The sequence below is a fragment of the Amblyomma maculatum genome, chromosome 8 (assembly GCF_055883805.1).
Source record: "Amblyomma maculatum isolate TAMU_Amacu chromosome 8, ASM5588380v1, whole genome shotgun sequence".
Taxonomy (NCBI): Eukaryota; Metazoa; Arthropoda; class Arachnida; order Ixodida; family Ixodidae; genus Amblyomma; species Amblyomma maculatum.
In genome coordinates, this window is record NC_139351.1 from 74,414,592 (window position 1) to 74,433,323 (window position 18,732).

The 18,732-nt window shown below is 43.3% G+C and overlaps 1 protein-coding gene across 1 annotated transcript in view; it reads right to left on the bottom strand.

Moving 5' to 3' along the window:
* The window catches only part of LOC146181529 (uncharacterized), a 40,115-nt gene extending 26,250 nt beyond the window's left edge, over positions 1-13,865 (bottom strand). The window contains exons 1-2 of the mRNA XM_084577896.1: positions 13,667-13,865; positions 12,999-13,035 (exon numbers count right to left, since the gene is read on the bottom strand). Of these exons, the coding sequence (XP_084434022.1) occupies positions 12,999-13,035; positions 13,667-13,801 (172 nt within the window). The 5' untranslated portion in view covers positions 13,802-13,865. The remainder of the gene's footprint in view (positions 1-12,998; positions 13,036-13,666) is intronic.
* Positions 13,866-18,732: the final 4,867 nt, after the last annotated feature.

The window sequence follows — 18,732 nt, forward strand, 5'->3', positions numbered from 1 at the left end:
GATGCTCCCGTGCGGGGAAGAAGCGATCAAACCCGATGCCACCCATTTCGCAGAACAGGCCGAGCAAGCCCGTCAGCTGGCCCGCTTGCACATCAAGGAGCAGCATGCCACCGACGCTCGACACTATAACCTCCGGCACAGGGAAGTCCACTACGAACCAGGTGACCAAGTGTGGGTGTGGACCTCCGTGCGCCACAAAGGCTTGAGCGAGAAACTACTCCACCGCTATTTCGGACCCTATAAAGTCCTGCGCCGCTTAAACAACGTAAATTACGAAGTCATTCCAGATGGAACTGCGACCGTCAGTGTTCGACGCCAGCGGCCTGAAATTGTGCATGTGGTGCGCTTTAAGCCATACTTTTCTCGTGACTGAGCGCTTCCTGCAAGTGAAACCTCGCGTTATTGTACAGTTCACCTCGCGCCTAATTTTTTTATCTCCTCTCACCTTGTCATCGGGACGATGTTTTCTTTCACGGGGGGGGGGGAATAATGCCACGTGCCCAGCGCCGCGCGACAGCCTTGTTTGGTGCCGACGACGACGAAGCGGTTGTTGTTGGCACGAGCGGCGCGCTGGTGCTGGACTCTGTGACTGTGTGATCGGAACGACAAGCCGACCTTATTCTCTGGTCCTCGGCAACGTGTACCTACACGGCTCCCTGTGACTTCAGTCGTGACAATATGATTAAAACCGAAAGGTAATGAGATAGTAATTATTTTAGTTCACTGCGCAACTACCATCTTTATGAACTTAAGGCTGTGATGAGGTGACAATAGTTATGCTTGCTGGCGTAGGATGCATATTAAGTACATTTTCCAGAATAAAATTAAACAACAAATCCGGGTATTTGCACTGTCTCCTTGAAGTAGAAAAAGGCAATCTTTCATGCGGACCACTAATTTCGTTTTTGTGTTTGATATTCAACTTTTCTTCTGAAAACTGACCTCCTGCGTTCAGCGTGCAACCGCCGTCCTGTACGTTTTCTTATTCGGTCGTGTAATTGGTCTTGTTAGTGAACTTGCAGTAAGCATTTGCACTATCGAGGTCTAGATGTCTTAAAATGTGCTAATAAAAAGCAGAAATAAAAGGCCATTACATATTTTTTCTTAGGCATAGAACAATTGTTTGTATGCACACTAAATCTTTGTATTCATAAAGGACTCCGAGACCACAGCGCAATCTGCAGTGGAGAAATGCGAAAGTCTGAGCGTTGCTGCTGCTTACGATACGTCACGCACACACATATAGAACACATCCAGCGTTCCCTTGGACGCACTGATGTTAACCGGTGTTCTATAATCGGTTTATAGGCGATCATGAAATCCCGCTGACAAATCTCGAGGACAAATCTCGCCGACGCGAAGTTTGACTCTTATTACAAGCTTATGATCCCTATCACGCATTCATATGGCTTATTAAGTCAGAAACATCCACTTCCGGTTGGCGGGATGTCAACTCCCTTGGACGTCAAAACTATTCGGACGGCTATTTCAATGTGTGACATATTTTACTTTTCTGTTTCGCGTTCTAATTAATTACCTATTCATGCAAATGACACTTTCTTCTTCTGCAGCACCCTCACAATATATTTTGTCAATCATAGCCATATGCTCAATCGTAACTCTTCTAAGAACGACACAACAGCTCCGGACACGTTTTGTACTCACCATTCCTCCGGCAGAGTCTGCAAAGACCTTCAACTTAATAATATGTATGTTATATGATGATATCTGAATGCAGAGAAATATGATTTCCTTTTCAACAGTTAGCGAAGCTCATCTGATTTAAATTTCAAAAACTACTCAGTAAACTTGCTGCCTTGATCTAGAAAATAATAGTGTGGATGCTTGCCATTATGATCGTTTAAAGTTCATTGACAGGGTACATTATTTCGTACCATGTTAGTTGTAGTACAAAGAAAGCAGTCTACCAAGTGAAGATTAGTAGAAAATATTATTACCAAAGGATTGGTGTATTCAGGCCAACATAAGTGTCCCAGATGGGGTCGAGAAAAAGCAGTAATGATAGAGGATATAATTGTCATAAATAATTGGTCTTCATCAATTTAATACCGGTGCTTGCGAGTTTACAATATATGGCATAATGCTATGAAGACATCACCAACGTGTTGCTGAGCTCCTAGCACAAGAATTGTCACTTTGTAGTAGCGATAGAGTTTTGCGTCTGTATAAAAATGCTAGTTAAAAGACCGCTAGCTAGCAGCCCCACTGGTGGAACCTTGCATTATGAACTATACCTTTGTGGAGCACCCGGACGTTGCCGCGAAACATGAAATTAATGGAGTGGGCAAGCGCGTTGTGACAGTGGTCAAGAACACTGAAGTTCACGGTCTCTGTAACAAGGCTTTGAGATTTACAGCATAACTAATGTCATGAACTATTTCTATTCCAGTATTGGTCCTGCAGCGGTAGGATAATATAACCATACAGTCTACATACTGTTAGGATATGGTATGGTGTATGAGGTTTTTTGCGAAAAAAGGAATCGGCGTTCAGGTATGCTGTTGTTGAAGCCTTCAAATATCAACGAGAACTGACATTCAGCAGTGTATTGAAGTCTTCGAAACATTTTTCGAAACGCGGCAGGGATTCAAGTCGCGGTCTCGCTATTCATAGCCGAACGCTGTAACCTTTAAGTTGTAGGGGTTCGGTGTACACGTAATGTGAGTAGCCGCGCATCATTTGATAGTAGGGCCCACATTTGGTTTGATACGGATTGCTCCCAGACATGGTAGGCGGTACATTTTTACCAAGGGGCTGAAGAATATCAACTGTGAATTCTTGGCAGCAGGCAAACATTCGAGGTTTGGAGGGCAACCTACTACACGTTTATCTTGTATTCGAGCAAATCATCTAAAAATTTCAGTGGGCTAAATCTGTAGCCCTATTTTTGACTGCATTGTAATACTAAGAACGCGCTCCACGTGCCACGTGTCAAAACCTGTTTGGGGTATAACAGCAGTGAAAGTAGATGTGCTGTTATGAAAAAGGAAGACGTCCACCCCTGCAATAAATTCTGAGCCTTGCCGCAATGACTGTAGGCACCAATTGAATATCAAATATCGGCACTGAGACTCATTATGCGAATCGAGACAAAAGAGGATTACCAGGTGCAACATTGAAGCTCTACTAGATGAAAAAAGAAGTCCCAATGTCAAATAACATTTCGCCTCGGGCCCAAATACGAAGTTTTGATATGATGCAGTTGAATGCTAACTTCTGGCTCTTCATATTTGGAAGAAACCAGCTAAACCAGGGCGAAAATCAGGGACAACAAAAAAATAACAAACTCAGTGCTGTTAATTATTGTTGTCGCTATTTTTTCGCTAGTGTTTAGCCGTAATTATGCTTTCGAAAAAGCCCAGTTAACCGTGGTGTTTGTTGTCACTTTACATGTGTTTGTTTTGCATTATATCGACGTGTTCAAAAAAGGACCGCAGTTGAGGCCCATGACCTTTTTTTGTTTTCAATAAAACGTTTATACCTAGTGGGCACATGTCTCGATATAAAGGACTGAACCTTAGTTTTGCACGATACGACGTAATTGCCTCGTGCAAAACTCGTATATCAATAGAGGTGGAAAAACGCCGTTTTAATGTTCAAAAAGGAAACATGGTTTCCAGCTGTCAAAAAAGCGGTCATTCAAGAGACGCGATAAGGTAACTAACCTTTCCGACCGACCAGTGCCCCGCCTTGCTGGCTTTTTCTGCCGAATGGTAGAATAATTACTATGATTGGTCAAGCGCAACGTTGGCGACGACAACATAAACAATGTAGACAACTTCAGTTCAGTCGTTCAGTCGTGTTCAACTCCTCGTGACCCTAAGGACCATATCACGCCACGCTTTCCGGTCTATCACTATCTTCTTAACTTCACTAACTTCATCTGCAGCGCCTCGAGGATGCCATCCAACCATCGCGTTTGTTGCCTACCCCTTCTCCGGTGACCCTCAACCTTTCCCAACACCAAAGCTTTCTCCTGTGACTCCTTTCTTCTCATGATATGACCCAAGTAGCTGCGCTTTAACTTTAGAGTTTGGCCCTCCAATGAGCAGTCAGGGTTTATGGTCGACAATATCCACTGATTTGATCTTCTGGCAGTCCAAGGAACTCTCCAGAGTCTCCGCCAGCACCACATTCCAAACGTGTCAATTCTTCGGCGGTCAACTTTCTTCACAGTCCAAATCTCGCATCCATACATTACAACTGGAAAGATCATAGCACCACTTATACGGATCTTGGTTGGCAGTCTCATGTCTCTGCTCTTTACTAGGCGCTCAAGAATAAACCTTTGCTCTCTTTCCCAGAACCAGGCGTCTCCTAATTTCATAGCTGCAATCTCCTTTTGGGGTAATCTTGGAGCCCAAGAAGAGAAAATCTGTCACAGCTTCCACTTTTTGTCCCTTGATGCTCCAGGACTTCGTAGGGCAAGACGCCATGATCTTTGTCTTTTTAGCGTTCAGTTTAAGCCCAAACTTATCATTCTCGTCTTGAACGCGTATCAGACGTCTCTTGTGTTCCACTTAACTGCCTGCCATTAAAGTGGTATCATCCGCATATCTAAGGTTGTGATATGCTTTTCAACAATTTTCAATCCAGCTGAAGACTCGTCCAGACCGGCCTTCCTAATGATGCACTCATCATATAGGTTAAATAGGCAGGGCGACAGAAACAGGCGAGGTGAATTGGATCTCCCATCTCTTGGAGCGCTTGCCACAATGTTCTGTGATCTACGCAGTCAAACGCTTTTACATAATAAGTAAAGTAGAAGTAGATGGGTTTCTGGAACTCTTGCGTTTTCTATGATCCAGCGAAGGTTGGCAATCAGGTCTCTAGTTCCTCTTCCCTTGCGAAACCCAGCATGCAAGTCCGGATGCTCACGATCTACATGCTGCTGCAGCCGATCTTGGAGGATTTTCAACATTACCTTGCTAGCATGCGAAATAAGCGCGATCGTGCGGTAGTTGAAACAATCTTTTGCACTGCCTTTCTTTGGAATGTGGATGTAAACTGACTTCCTCCAATACTGTGGTCACTGCAGGGTTGTCCAAATTTGCTGAAATAATGTATACAGAACGTTATCAGTGTCATAGTTGAGGTTTTGAAACAACTCAGCTGGAATGCCATCAATTCCGCTAGCTTTGTTCTTAGAAAGGCTAGCTAAGGCCCTTTCAAATTCTCTCTTCAGGATGCCCGGCTCGAGATCAGTAATCACAACCGCCTTATGTTGGGTTTCCACATACGGGTCCTTCTTGTACAGTTCTTCTGTGTGTTCCCGCCACCTCTTCGTTATCTGTGAAGCTTCAGTGAGGTCCCTGCCTCGTTCGTCCTTTATCACGCCTGGCTTAGCACAGAAGCTTTCTTTGATATCTTTGATTTTCTTATACAGAGCTCTTGTGTTCCTCAATGGCTGTTGTCCTCAACTGCTTGGCGCTGCATGATCTGGAAGGCATTCTTATCTCTCCTTGCTATTTTGTGAAAATCCGCTTTGGGGAACCTTGTATCTTTCTCTATCCCCCATAATGTTTGCCATTCTCCTTTCCTCAGCTATTTGCAAAGCCTCTTCAGATAACCAGATTGCGTTCTTGCATTTCTTTTCCTTTGGAACTACCTTAGTAGCAACGTCTTGTATTATATCACGAACATCAGTCCACGTCTCTTCAGTTTATTTGTCTTCTAGATCTAATTCTAGAAATCGATTCCTCACTTCAACAGCATATTTTGATGTTTTTGATCCAGATCATACCTGAAAGGCCTTCTAGTTTTCTGCGTTTTCCTTAATCAAAGCTTAAATTTGGCAACAAGAAGCTGATGATTGGTGCCACAATCGGCCCCAGGCCTTGTTTTTACTGCTTGTATAGCGCTTCTCTGTCTCTGCCGGCAAAGAATATAATCAATCTGATTCTTGTACAGACCGTCCGGTGAAGTCCATGTGTACAGGCGCCTCTTGTGCGGTTGAAAATGAGTATTCGTTATGGTCAGGTTATTTTCTTGACAAAACTCTACTAGCCTCTGCCCAGCTTCATTTGACTCGCCGAGACCGAACTTGCCTGTAATTCCGGATATTTATTCACTCCCGACCGTAGCATTCAAGTCTCTTATGAGAAAAACGACGTCTGATGATGGGGTGCGGTCTAAAAGGCATTGTAGGTCCGCATAAAATCTCTCAACGTCAGCTTCTTCAGCAGTAGTGGTTGGTGCATAGACTTGGATAACTGTTATGTAGAAAGGGTGACCTTGGATGCGACGCGAAATCATTCGGTCTTTTTTGGGGTTGTACCCTAGCACTGCATTGCCCATTATTCTGTTTACTATTAGAGAGACCCCATTCCTTTTCCTGGATTCGTGCCTGCAATAAAAGACGTAATGTTCGCCGGAATAAAATTCTCCCATTCCGGTCCACTTGATCTCGCTGATGCTTGATGATTGATGACCTAGGCTGGAAAAGGAGAAAGGCAGGCTGAAAATCATTGTGCAGAAGACGAAGGTAATGTTTACACAGCCTCGGGAAGGAACAGTAGTTTACGATAGGTAGCGAAGCACGGGAAGTAGTAGATGAATATATCTACTTAGGACAAGTAGTAATCGCAGATCCGGACCATGGAAGGCAAACAACGAGGAGAAAAAGATTGGCATGGAGCACATTTGGCAAGCACTCGCTGATTATGACTAGGAGCTTACCGGTATGATAGTAGCCATTAGAATGACGATGCCGTAAATAGGAACAGTCCTGTAAAGCTGTTTTGTCAATTTCTGCTCCTTACCAGACGTACTAACCGTCCTATAGTGTTTTCACTCCCAGCACAATAACATTTTCATCCAGCTCTCCCCCACTTCCCACTTATTACGGTATATTGTTTGGTGGGGAGGAACATCCTAGACGGTATATAACGTTCGGCATTGTGCAAGGCAACCTACTTTCATGGGTGCTACAAAAAGTGGTTTCATGAAAGAAAAGGGGGATAGAGCAGCCGGTGGTAGATACCATGGCCTACCAATTCACAATGCCGACGGCGGAAAAGGAAGTAGAGTTAGGGCCGAGTGAAGGAACATTTCATAGCACGACCACAGCAAATCTATTTGAGATAGTCCACGTTACTGAAGAGATCTCGCCCTTCTCACGCAGCGGGATTGAAATTTTTCCATATACACAGTTTTGCCATACACATCGCGTTTATTGAAAGTACGTGTTTTTGTTGTGAAAGCAACATTAAGCCAGATTTAGACTCGTCGCGTAGCCGATGGGCATGAATGGCCTTCAACAACCATTGCTAAGCAACCGTTTCAGTCGAGCTCCGCAAGTCGAGCTCCGCAAGCTCCGAGCTTCTTTGCTTTCTGTTGCTGCGAAAGCAACACTTCGACAGCCAAAGCGAGACCTCCGGTGGCCGCATTTACGCCGTGCATGTGAAAAGGCGTAGCTACTACCTCCTCATAAGAAATATTGTCACCATCTGGAATCGAACCTTCATCCCTCGCATCATCGGATCCTCAGCCGCGCGCTTTAGCAACTTAGCTAGCCATGCCTGGAACTGTGAATAGCGCATTCTAATTCTTCTTTACCGTGAGGATGATAGTAGTGCTGATAGGGTAGCCATTAGCGGTGTATATCGAGCGCTCGTGTACTCAGTGAGAGCGCTCACTCGGGCCTCTCCTTTAATGTGCGAGGGTGACATCAGAATAAGCCTGCAATGACATTTGATTTCACGTTACCCCTATGCTGCGCAGGAGGTGTCTACTCAGGTCGCTGCTTTTATATGGGAGAGTGATATCAGAATCAGCCTGCCAGAAACGTTTGCATTCTTGTGGCCCATACGATACGCAGGCACGTTCATACGGCGTGGTTGAAGCGAGACTACATATTTGGACTGCTAGCTTACGCTCTCGCGCCATACCCTAAAAGGATGAGCTTAAGTGGTCGCAATAATGTAGCACCTTACACTCATAGGGCGTGGTAGAAAAAATTTAGCAGGCACAAGAAGATTCTGCCGTTGCTTTAGAAGCTCATCTAGGGTTAACCAGAGCTGAATCTCAGCCAACGTTTTGAAGTAGTCATCACCATCTCTAAATATTTCTTTGCTAGTCGCGTCGCCTTTGCTACAAAGCAAACTTTCTTTGATTGTATTCGAGAATGGCAGGTTATATCTACGTTTCGTCAAGCTTGCTCCCTTTTGTACAAACAAGTTTTACGTTTGCTGTTTTCCAGGCGCATAACAGAGTTGAAAAATAGATTTCCATTTGGGGATTACAGCAAGTTAGTGCAGGTTTGCTGTGATAACTATGAAAATTAGAGACGAACTATTGCGGCATTTTATTCATGATCATATAAAATGAAGATGTCTTCAATCTTGCCTACGTTGATTTCTCCCCTAAGTCTTCTCGAAGGTAATCATAAATATCGTGAATTGTACGTTTTTCACAATTCTTCCCCTCAAAGGCATGACCCCTATTTGTGTTTCAAGCAAACATTTCGCACAACTTTTTTGCTTTTTATGTATATTGTTCCTCTGCAAGTGTATTTTATATATTTTTATTATGTTGATGTGTGACACACCATAACTTTTTTTGTGATTGTTATTCCTTATTTTACTTCTTTTTCGGTCTCCCCATTTAGACACTTCGCCAACTCGTTTCAAACATTCACAACTTTTCCTCTTCTCTCTCGCCTGTGGTAATCTTTTCCTCTTAGCACCTTCTAGTGTTCTAAGCCAGGCTGGTATGATGGCCTGCGAGCCGCTCTCCATTTCCTGTAAACAAATACTTGTGTAGTTTTTACAGCGCCACCGCCAAGTGTCTTGATTGTAAAAATTTTTATTCGCATAACATCATCGACGAGCTTATGTTTGTGTGTTTCCCCATTTCTGGGTCTGGACGAGTCATCAGCTGGAGTGAAGATTGCTGGAAAACGTATCAACAACCTTAGATATGCGGATGATACCACTTTAATGGCAGAAAGTGAAGTGGAACTCAAGAGACTTCTGATGCGCGTACAAGAAGAGAGTGAGAAGTTTGGGCTTAAACTGAACATTAAAAAGACGAAGATCATGGCGTCTTGCCCTATCAAGTCCTGGAGCATCAATGGACAAGAAGTGGAAGCTGTGACAGATTTTCTGTTCTTGGGAGCCAAGATTACCTCGGAAGGAGACTGCAGCCATGAAATTAGGAGACGCCTGCTTCTGGGAAAGAGAGCAATGGTTAGCCTTGACCGCCTAGTAAAGAGCAGAGACATTAGTCTGCCAACCAAGATCCGTATAACCCGTGCTATGGTCTTTCCAGTTGTGATGTATGGATGCGAGAGTTGGACTGTGAAAAAGGCTGACCGCCGAAGAATTGACGCGTTTGAATTGTGGTGCTGGCGAAGACTCTTAAGAGTTCCTTGGACTGCCAGAAGATCAAATCAGTCGATATTGTCGACCATAAACCCTGACTGCTCATTGGAGGGTCAAATTCTAAAGTTAAAGCTCAGCTACTTTGGTCATCTGATGAGAAGAGAGGAGTCGCTGGAGAAAGATTTGATGTTGGGAAAGGTTGAGGGTCGCCGGAGAAGGGGTAGGCAGCGAACGCGATGGTTAGATGGCATTCTCGAGGCATTGCAGATGAAGCTATGTGATGTTAAGAAGATAGTGAGAGACCGGAAAGCGTGGCGTGACATGGTCCATAGGGTCACGAAGAGTCGGACACGACTGAACGCCTGAACTGAACTGAACTGAACTCCTCAATTATGGTCCTGCAACTGCATTTCTTATGAGCTTCCAGTGAAACATGTAATGTTCTCCAGCAAACTGCTTGCAACATCGAACTCAGGGTTGGTGGTGCTTTATGGTGTACCTCGCGCTCTTCCTTTTCATGCAGCCTTTTTATTTTACATGTCGGGTTGGCATATTACAACTTCTCAATTAAGGCGATGCGATCTCTAAGGATAACTCGTCTACACTATACATTATATTAGTTCTCCCTTCTCCAGAAACAAACGCGTACGGCAAATAAAATATGACGAACACAGAACCGAAGCGAAGAGACATTAAACGTTGGCTAACGAACTGACTTTTGCCTTGAATCCACATTCAGTTTTGTACAACTCGTTAATGACATACTTGTTTTCTCTGCTAAACTCTTGCTTTCAAATCTAAAAAAAGCAGTAATAATTTCGTTGCCTACAAACTTCAATACATTTCATATAGTGGGCGATAGTAGGGCACTAGTTCCCTGTGGGTGACAAGCCGCTGTTGTTAAAATGATGCTATATCTACCTGCTGCGCTGGCGAAGGTCTGAGCGTCTTACGTATTTTAAAACCGTCATTACCCTATTCAGTTCTAGAAGGTCAGTACCAGCCCCCATACGTCAAAAACAAAAAGGACCCCAAACTGATTTTAGTCTGGGGTTTTATATTCGTACCCTCTCGACAGACAAGAAAAAGGGCATTCATTGATTTCATTTCATATCAGCAGAAATTGATTTTGTGTATTCAAATGAATCAATCCTACTATCTTGCAGCGGCTGCAGTATTCCTATGTCCTTGCTGCGGTCGCAGGCGCGGCCGTCCATTAGGCGGTGAAGGGGACCGGCGATACTGTGGCCGAGGTGGCTGCCCTCCGAAATGCATTGGGTTACAGGGAAGCCGATTAAGTGGATCTGGGATTTGATGGCGACCGCAAATGCAGCCTGGAGCGCATACAGATCCAGGCTGGGCTCCAAAAGCGCACTGCGAGAAAAAATGAATTGTAATCGTTTATAACGGTTAGAAAACTCCAGTGAACTACTTTTACATACGATTGATTTTAGCATTATGAACAATTAGACATACATAAATAAAATGGCATTTGAACTCAAGAGTTTATAAGTCGTTAAATACTAAATCTGGGTTCAAGGGTTCAGGTGCAGTCATCTTACTATGGGGCCCTCGTTCGTACTTTTATGCCCTGTGTAAATATGTTCCAGCTAATATAAAATTTCTATTAAAAAAATATATATTTGTTTCAATGCTTGCAGCATGGTAATTCCGGACTGCGTGTGCTGGAGCGTTCCATTTGACTGCGTATTGATAGGGATAAACATATTTTTATAATGCGATTGCCTTTTGGGTCGTTCCCTGGTTAAATGCACCATGAGACTGTAGGGAAGAGTAAATGGCCAGTTCAAAAACGTTGTATAAAGAAGACAAATTCCAGGTTTGTGTCAACTGCGAGCTTGAATTACTTTATTACAGTATGAAACGTGTTGGAAAAAAATTATATAATCTGCTCGCAGAATTGTAATGTGTAAATGCTAAAAGAAAACAAAATCAGGGGTCATTTATTTATAGTAAAATCGAAAAGACATGTGGAATCACTGTTTTAAATTGTTTTGGCTCTTCGGGATAGAGATTTACACAGATTATCGCCAAATAGATAGGTCTTCGATTGATGTAGTTCTTGGGGAAATAAAGCCCGAGTATCTGCCGCAGTTGTCTGTACAAACCAACGAAGGCATAAGTTTTGCTTGGCTGTGTCTATCGTATGAGTGTTCTCGCAATACAATGTGACACTGCATTCGTGGTCTCTTAAAGTCCATGAAAAGAAGGAGTTCCATAAATGCTTCTTACAATATGAAATAATATATCAATAGTAGAAAATTAAATAAAACACTTCATATCCATCTTTTAATCATATCTTCAACCTACAGTTTTTAGAAAAAAGAAATATGGAGACAAACGTTGCAATATAATAGAAGAAACACGTGAAGAAGACAGGAAAAGAAGGCCGAGGTACTCATCTGAGGACGACGGTTGTAATAAAAAGACGGTAGAATTGCATCTATGCGATAATGGTCTTAAGGGTATTAATAACTATAACGACCATCAAAAGCTTTGTGATAAGACATAATGGAACAGGGGATGAAGCATTACACACCATATATGTCTTGGCTGTGCAGCCTCTTCAACCATCGCCTTGCTGTTTTACTAACTCGAGTCGCGGGCTTTGATTCTATACTGGCGTATAGCACGAGCAAGCGATAAGCCATTACCTCGTAGTGAGCTAGATTTGAATCGCGTTGTGCGGTAAGCATTGCGGTTAACCGTCTTGCTTTTCAATTTTTTAGTAGTTGTTGATTCCCACCACTCGGAAAATACTGCTTTGTCATTTGAGTCACTAGTGGGAGGAACTCGGTCCTTGAGTATTGCGGCCCTCCTGTGTCTGCACAGTGTCCCAGAGTAGTTGAGCTCTGCAGTAGGTCCAAAAAACAATACAAATTATAGAAGAGCTCGCTGGAAAATGGACCGCAGCTAGTGTCGTTTTTCTCATCTTCGTTTTTGGTTCTTCGCGCTTCATGTTACTCACACAGCAAACACAAAAAGTCAACCAAAATATGTGAAATGCTTTTAGGCGGAAATAAAGGATGCTTCCCCAGTCTCCGCTTCAATAGCTATTTCCACCCTATCATAAACGTATTAAAAGGGGCGTCGCATTCCAACGGGGGTTGTAGGATAGACCGCTCTTAGGGTCAAGAAGCGAAGAGGTTGTCGCTGTCTTCGAGGCTCCATTTCGCCCAATACAGTCAAGTATTGAAGCAACGTGGCCCGACATAGAGGGCTCTGGATGTGCTACGTTCCAAGGCGTGTCATGTACTCAACTCTATGGCCAAGTCGATAGCGATTACGCTATGTAGAAAGTGGCCATGCGCTGATGCGTTCAACCTAACAGTTGACAACCCTGTAGGTTGTCAGAATATATCGTCAAGCAAATTATTGTGTATGCGCTAGTACCTGTTCTTTAGGAAAATAAACTTACTGAGCTGTCGAGAAAGTACAATGCACAAAACATTACTTGAAACCTGCAAGCCATATTGACATTCGCTCTCACATTTCTTTCTGCGTTAAAGTATTGATACAATATACTTATTTCACTAATTGCTCTCACTAAGTGTAAAGGTGAGTAGAGAATCGTTAAATTTGAATATTGGTAGGCTGAATAGAAAATATCTGCTCGGTACGACATTTACTTACCCAAGGAGGGCAACGCGGTTGTGGCGGAGGCTGGCAGCTGCAAAGATATGATTGCAAACAACGCCTGCAGAAATCCTATCTAATGGTCGCCTAATGCACGAAGGCACATTTTATGTTCCTCTTTCGAACTTGACCTCATAAATAGAAAGAAGACCATAGATGAAAACAGAAAAAAGCGTATAGGTTGAATTACTCCAAAATGTCAGCAAGGAGGAATTTCCGAAGGCAAATTAAATATTGTTTCTAGTGTAACGATTAAATAAACAAAATCCTCCTGTTTATCGCCGCCATACAAGCAGAATTTAGGAGAATATTCAAATAACATCATTGCTGTGACATTTATTGAAGTATTCTGCAGAAGCGTAAATGCAATGAAGTTGTTTGTTTCACACTAACTCTCTGTTGTATAGAGCTGAAGGTTTAATCCAAACAGATTGCAACAAGTTGTAAAGCGTACTCCAACTCCAGTTTTCTTTCTAAAGGGACATTGGGAATTTAATTTACAATATAAGTGTTGTTTGGATTATGACTGTGTTAAGACAAAGGCCTGCACAGGTTGTAATCGTATGGTTGCAGTCATACTAGCGTAGGGGTATTCCTGTGCATGCTAATTAGGTCTATTCATTGTCTAAACTATACGAAGGGGAAACAGTCAAAATCATACTTACTGTGAAGCTGTAATCAAAACCATAAGTGTAGTACAGAATAGAAAAGAACACTTCAATGGGAAGTTTGTGATGCGAATTTTGGATATGATAAAACTGATCGAGAATTTGTCTTAGCGTCTTTTGCGCGACGTGCATGCAGCAATGCTAACGGAAAACTCCGCGCAAGCGAAGCTTGCTCACTTGTCAATAATGTCTTGACTTTAATATATTGACTTTTGCAATACTGTAACGTCGGTTGCTTAGGCGCAGAAAATGTTCTTTTGTTTTTCTGTTTCCTTCACACTAATTGATTATTGGTAACAATTACTTGCGTGTTAACGCTTCGCTCCTTGTATTTGAAATTTCATCGTTATTATCAAGTAATCTTTATCTCACACTCAGCTATTGCGCCGCGTAAGAGGTTCTTTCAAGCCCTGTTGCCTAATTACGCTTTACAGTTCCTCATTTGTGGGTAATGGTTTTTCCTGTTGGCGTCTGTTAGGATTTTATTCTAATTTTCATTTTAAAGAACTTTCCTATGTGTTTCAAAGTCCAGACCAAACTGGCTTTAGTATGATTCGTCTTTTCAAAAGATTTACAAAAACGTGGAAAGAAAAAAATAAACATTTTAAATTTTTTTGGCTGCTTGGCTTCATATCAAACGATAGCACCGTCGACATGGTGGTAACCTGTTGCTGTACGCCCCAGCGAAGATTGTTGGTAGTCTCTGGAGGCACTAAATTGTTGAGCAAGACAAGCTGGTCACGCTGGGGAGGGAGCAAAGAAGCGTCGACGGAACGGTTGAAAACATGAGATGGCGTCGAGTCTTTCACTCCAATGGAAGGAGTTAGGCTGGTAAAATGATGGACTCAAGCGACATCAGTAACAGTAAAGGCGTAGGCGAAATCAGTGATATCAACAGTGTCAAGCGACTCGCTTCGATGTAAAATCCTAGGAAACGGCAATGGGCAGGCGACGTACAGAGTGTTATTTCCAGCAGAAATTGTGAGCACGGCATGCGGCAGCAGCACACATTTGCGATGCGCACAAAGATCGGAAGGTGTATGTATGACTGTAAAGTCAGCGAGGGCGGTACACATCACAGCCGCAAGGATAGACGAGAAAGCAAAGGCTTCGATGTCGGCGAGTATAGGCGTGGAGGTAGCAGTAGTTCCTTCCACGCCAGTCTCAAAAAGTGCAGCATATCAATGTGAGCCCGTGCACAGTCGATGATGGCGTAATGTTTAGACAAAAACTCCCATCCGAGAGTTACTTCATGAGAGTAGCGGGCGGGAATGACGAGTTCAATGGTGTAAGAGATGCCTTGTATGATGAGCAAGACGGTGCACGCAGCAAGGGAACGAATCGGTTCGGCACTAGAGGTTTGCAGTGAAACATCACGGAGTGTCGTCGTCAATTCCTGAACTTTTCGGCACAGATTACGACCAATTGCGGTCACCGCAGTACCAGTGTCAATAAGGCCAATCAACAGGAACACCTTCTATGTAAACTTCAATAATGTTGGCAGGGCTTGAAACAGTTGCTGAGGGCGCAGTTATTGCCTCCAGAATTACGGCGCCTAGTTTTCCGTCAGAACGGGTAGTACACGGCGGGTCTTAGAAGAGCGGGACCGGTGACGAGGAGAAGGCGATCGGTTTGTCTACAGCCCGGAACGAGTAGGAGAGTGAGGCAAAGCCGGATGACGCGATACTAGAACGGAGACAGGCACGTCGTACGTAGTCGCGCGTCCGTATGTGTAAGGACGGGACACGCGTGCACGGCACTAGCGGGACATATGACCGGCTACACCGCAGACATATGAAATGGGGCGGTTATCTTGTATGCATCATGGATTGATAGCGCGTGGACCGGTGGGAGGACGAGCAGGCTGAGGAGGTGGGCCCGGAGGTACGGGCTGGCACGAAGTAAAGTTGGGGCTTGGTGTCACATATGTAAGCATAGCGGATGAAAGCTGCGGCCTGCTAGCAATTTGGGCATATTTCAGTGAAGCGGCGACCATTGGCGATGGGTTGCCGGGGGCAGGATCTCAGAAACCTGCTTCTGAACTATACGTTGTATAGCAGACGACCGAGACAGTGGGTCAGGGCAACAGGTAACTAAAGCAACTGACTAGCCCCGTCCTTCCGTTCAAACTGCTCAATTGGCCGGAGAAGCTTTTGCGGGACGTCGAGGATAGGCAGCAAGATCCAAAGTGGAAACAGCGTCTTTCGAGCAAATGCTACGGCGCATCATTAGCCGGTGTTTTCGGAGCTCGCCATAACGTTCACACAAAAACATGACGTCATAAACGGCTGTAGATTCTTGGCGGTCAGCATCAGAAAAGAGTCATCTTCAATTCCCTTGAGGACATGCTTGATCTTGCCTTCCTCAGCGATTAATAGGTTAAACCGTTTACATAGGTCGACAACATCCTCAGTGTAATGGTAAAGGTTTCGCCTTTTTTCTGAGCCAGAGTACGCAACCGTTCTTCGGTGCCAACTTTCTGAAGAACGGGGTGGCCAAAATACTGTGTGAGGGTAGTTTTGAGAGCCGCCTAAGTAGAAATTTTGGCCTATGGTTTCAGAAGCAGAACTTTGTTACGTCAGACAAATAGAAGATGGCGCCGCTCTGTTTAAGGCTATCATCCCACTTACTGTAGTCACTCACTCGAGGCAACACAGCCTCAAGCGCACACACTTCCAGGCAGGGCTCCCGGTTGCCACTAGTGGGTGAAAAAATGTAAAATATTAAAACTAGTATAGAATCTTGAGGAACAATTAACTAAAATTATATCCATTTGTAATGAAGTTGTAACCCATATCTAAAAATAAAATGTTTTCACCAATTAAAAAAGCAAATTCGCAGCTGATATACCTATATAACAAAAATTTCCGCAGCAAAGCCATTGACGTCTGTGCCTGCTAAAGGACGTCATTCGTCCTTATATTAGTACATATAAATTGAATTTAAACGTGAATTTGTCATTTTAGTTGTTCTAGACATTAAAATGAGCCCACTCAGTGCTAGCACATTCGGTGATAATTCGCAAAAAAAATTTAAAACAGCAATATGTGCGAGGTGTCAACATTTGGGTTAAGGTTGTGCATTAAAAAAGGTCACTTATAAAAACATAGAGCTGCGCTTCCGAAAATAACAGCTACGATCATTGTCGAAAAAACTTACTGGCTGGGTTCATCTACGCCAAAGCGTTCAAAATTTAGGCGTAGTTCAACAGCATCACTAAATGTTCTGAGAAGCACTGCGCGGCATAATTTTGCTTGGCCGTGTAAGGTTGAGCGAGAGGTACACTTTTGGAAAAGTGCTGAATGTTTTTTGCTAATTTGGTTTTTATGAAAAGGAAGGCGCAGTGTGCATTTCTCAGCAGAAATCTGCACGACCATTACCTCTCCTCTAGTCTGTACGTCGTATAGTGCTTTATTGCTTAAGCGTCATTCATGATCACAGTAAATCGATTAAAACTGTAGCGCCCTCTTGGATGACGCTGAAAACACGGATATTGCGTGCCACCCGGCGCAGAAAATGAAGACGGCGCCTGGCCGTGGCTCGTGCAGCCTCTACAGGCAGTCGTGTTCTGATGCCAATCAACAGCAGTTTATTCCTTCACTCCTGAATCGTTTGGATTTCAAAACCAAGTGCCGCACAAACGCTGCCACCAATTATAAAAATATGTGGTTATGGAAGAAAATGAAAGGATAGAATCTTCATACTCGCATGACCATGCATATATCCCGTTTACCAGTTAAAACTTTCTGCTGAAAACTTCTTTATAAAAGGATATTAGAAGTCTTTGCTAAAGAAATCTGGAAAACATTATGGTACAGTTATTTCTTTGGGCAGACACATGCATTAATGATGTCTACAGGCTACTAATATAGACGACGGTGAAAAAACTTTACGACACCGAAACGAATCAAAGGAGATAACCCATTCAAGACCATTAGATTCAGCTGCAGGTCCGACTCTGTTGGACCTACGCTACATCCTGGCTGCTCTGTCGCTGAATTATCTTACTTAGACAGCTTCCAATTCTTGAGATAGGTCTATGGTAAGGGCTGGAGGGCAGTCATCATCACGTAGTATTGTTTGGCAGACACTACATTGAACAATCTTGGTTTCGAGGGCCTTTGCTTCGGAACACACGATAAATGTTTTTTCTCTTTTGTTTTACACTTCGCTTCCTTCCTTGCTGCTTCATTTTTATGCTCCTTCAAACTTTCTGTCTTGTGGGCAGACAAAACCAATCGGAAATCTGGAAAGGCATCTCGCGAGAAGCAGCTGACATTCGATGCGACATTTTGCGCCCATATGAAATTATCGAATATTTAATGAATATACTTTGCGTATGCACGAGTCTGCTATTCAAACGAGGTGTCGCATGCGAGCGAAATAATTCATCGCCATTTGCGTAAGTAATATATCAGAAAAGTTCTTGGTGATTGAACTGCTGCTGCTCAAGCTTAAAACTTATTTAATTGTCGAGAGAGCGAAATGCTAGAAAAATGTCTAAATTCTTTCACAATAATTGTTTCATAATTTCTTGCAGTTTAATCGCTTAGATTTAAAATTCCCTCCGGCTCTAAGACGTCGATATATTATTTATTTGTGTAATACTTTCTCTTACATATATTTCAGGCGGGGCGTTAAATCAACTAGGAGGAATGAATCTGGAGAAATTGCACATTTTTTGCCGCAGTGATAGTGTACTTACTATATCTAATATAAGTCCTCGCACAAGGAGAGCAGTATGGTGGTGATGGAGGTTGACAACATCCTTTATTTATTACGTTTAACGGTAAAAATTGCCTAGAATGTTGTCTGTATTTAACCAACCATAGGAATAGAACGCCAACTGTGGACCATGGCACAAAATATTTGGGACAGAAGAATACCAATATGTACAGACGTGCTCCAACATATAAATTGAAACACAATATCTCTGCTCGCAGGATATAACACATATACTCAAATTGTGCTGCTCCTATTCAGCAGGCAAGCAGAAGCGAGAACATCAAAATAACTTCAACTGCGCAGATCACAAGCGATCCTTGCAATGACAAGCATCTATT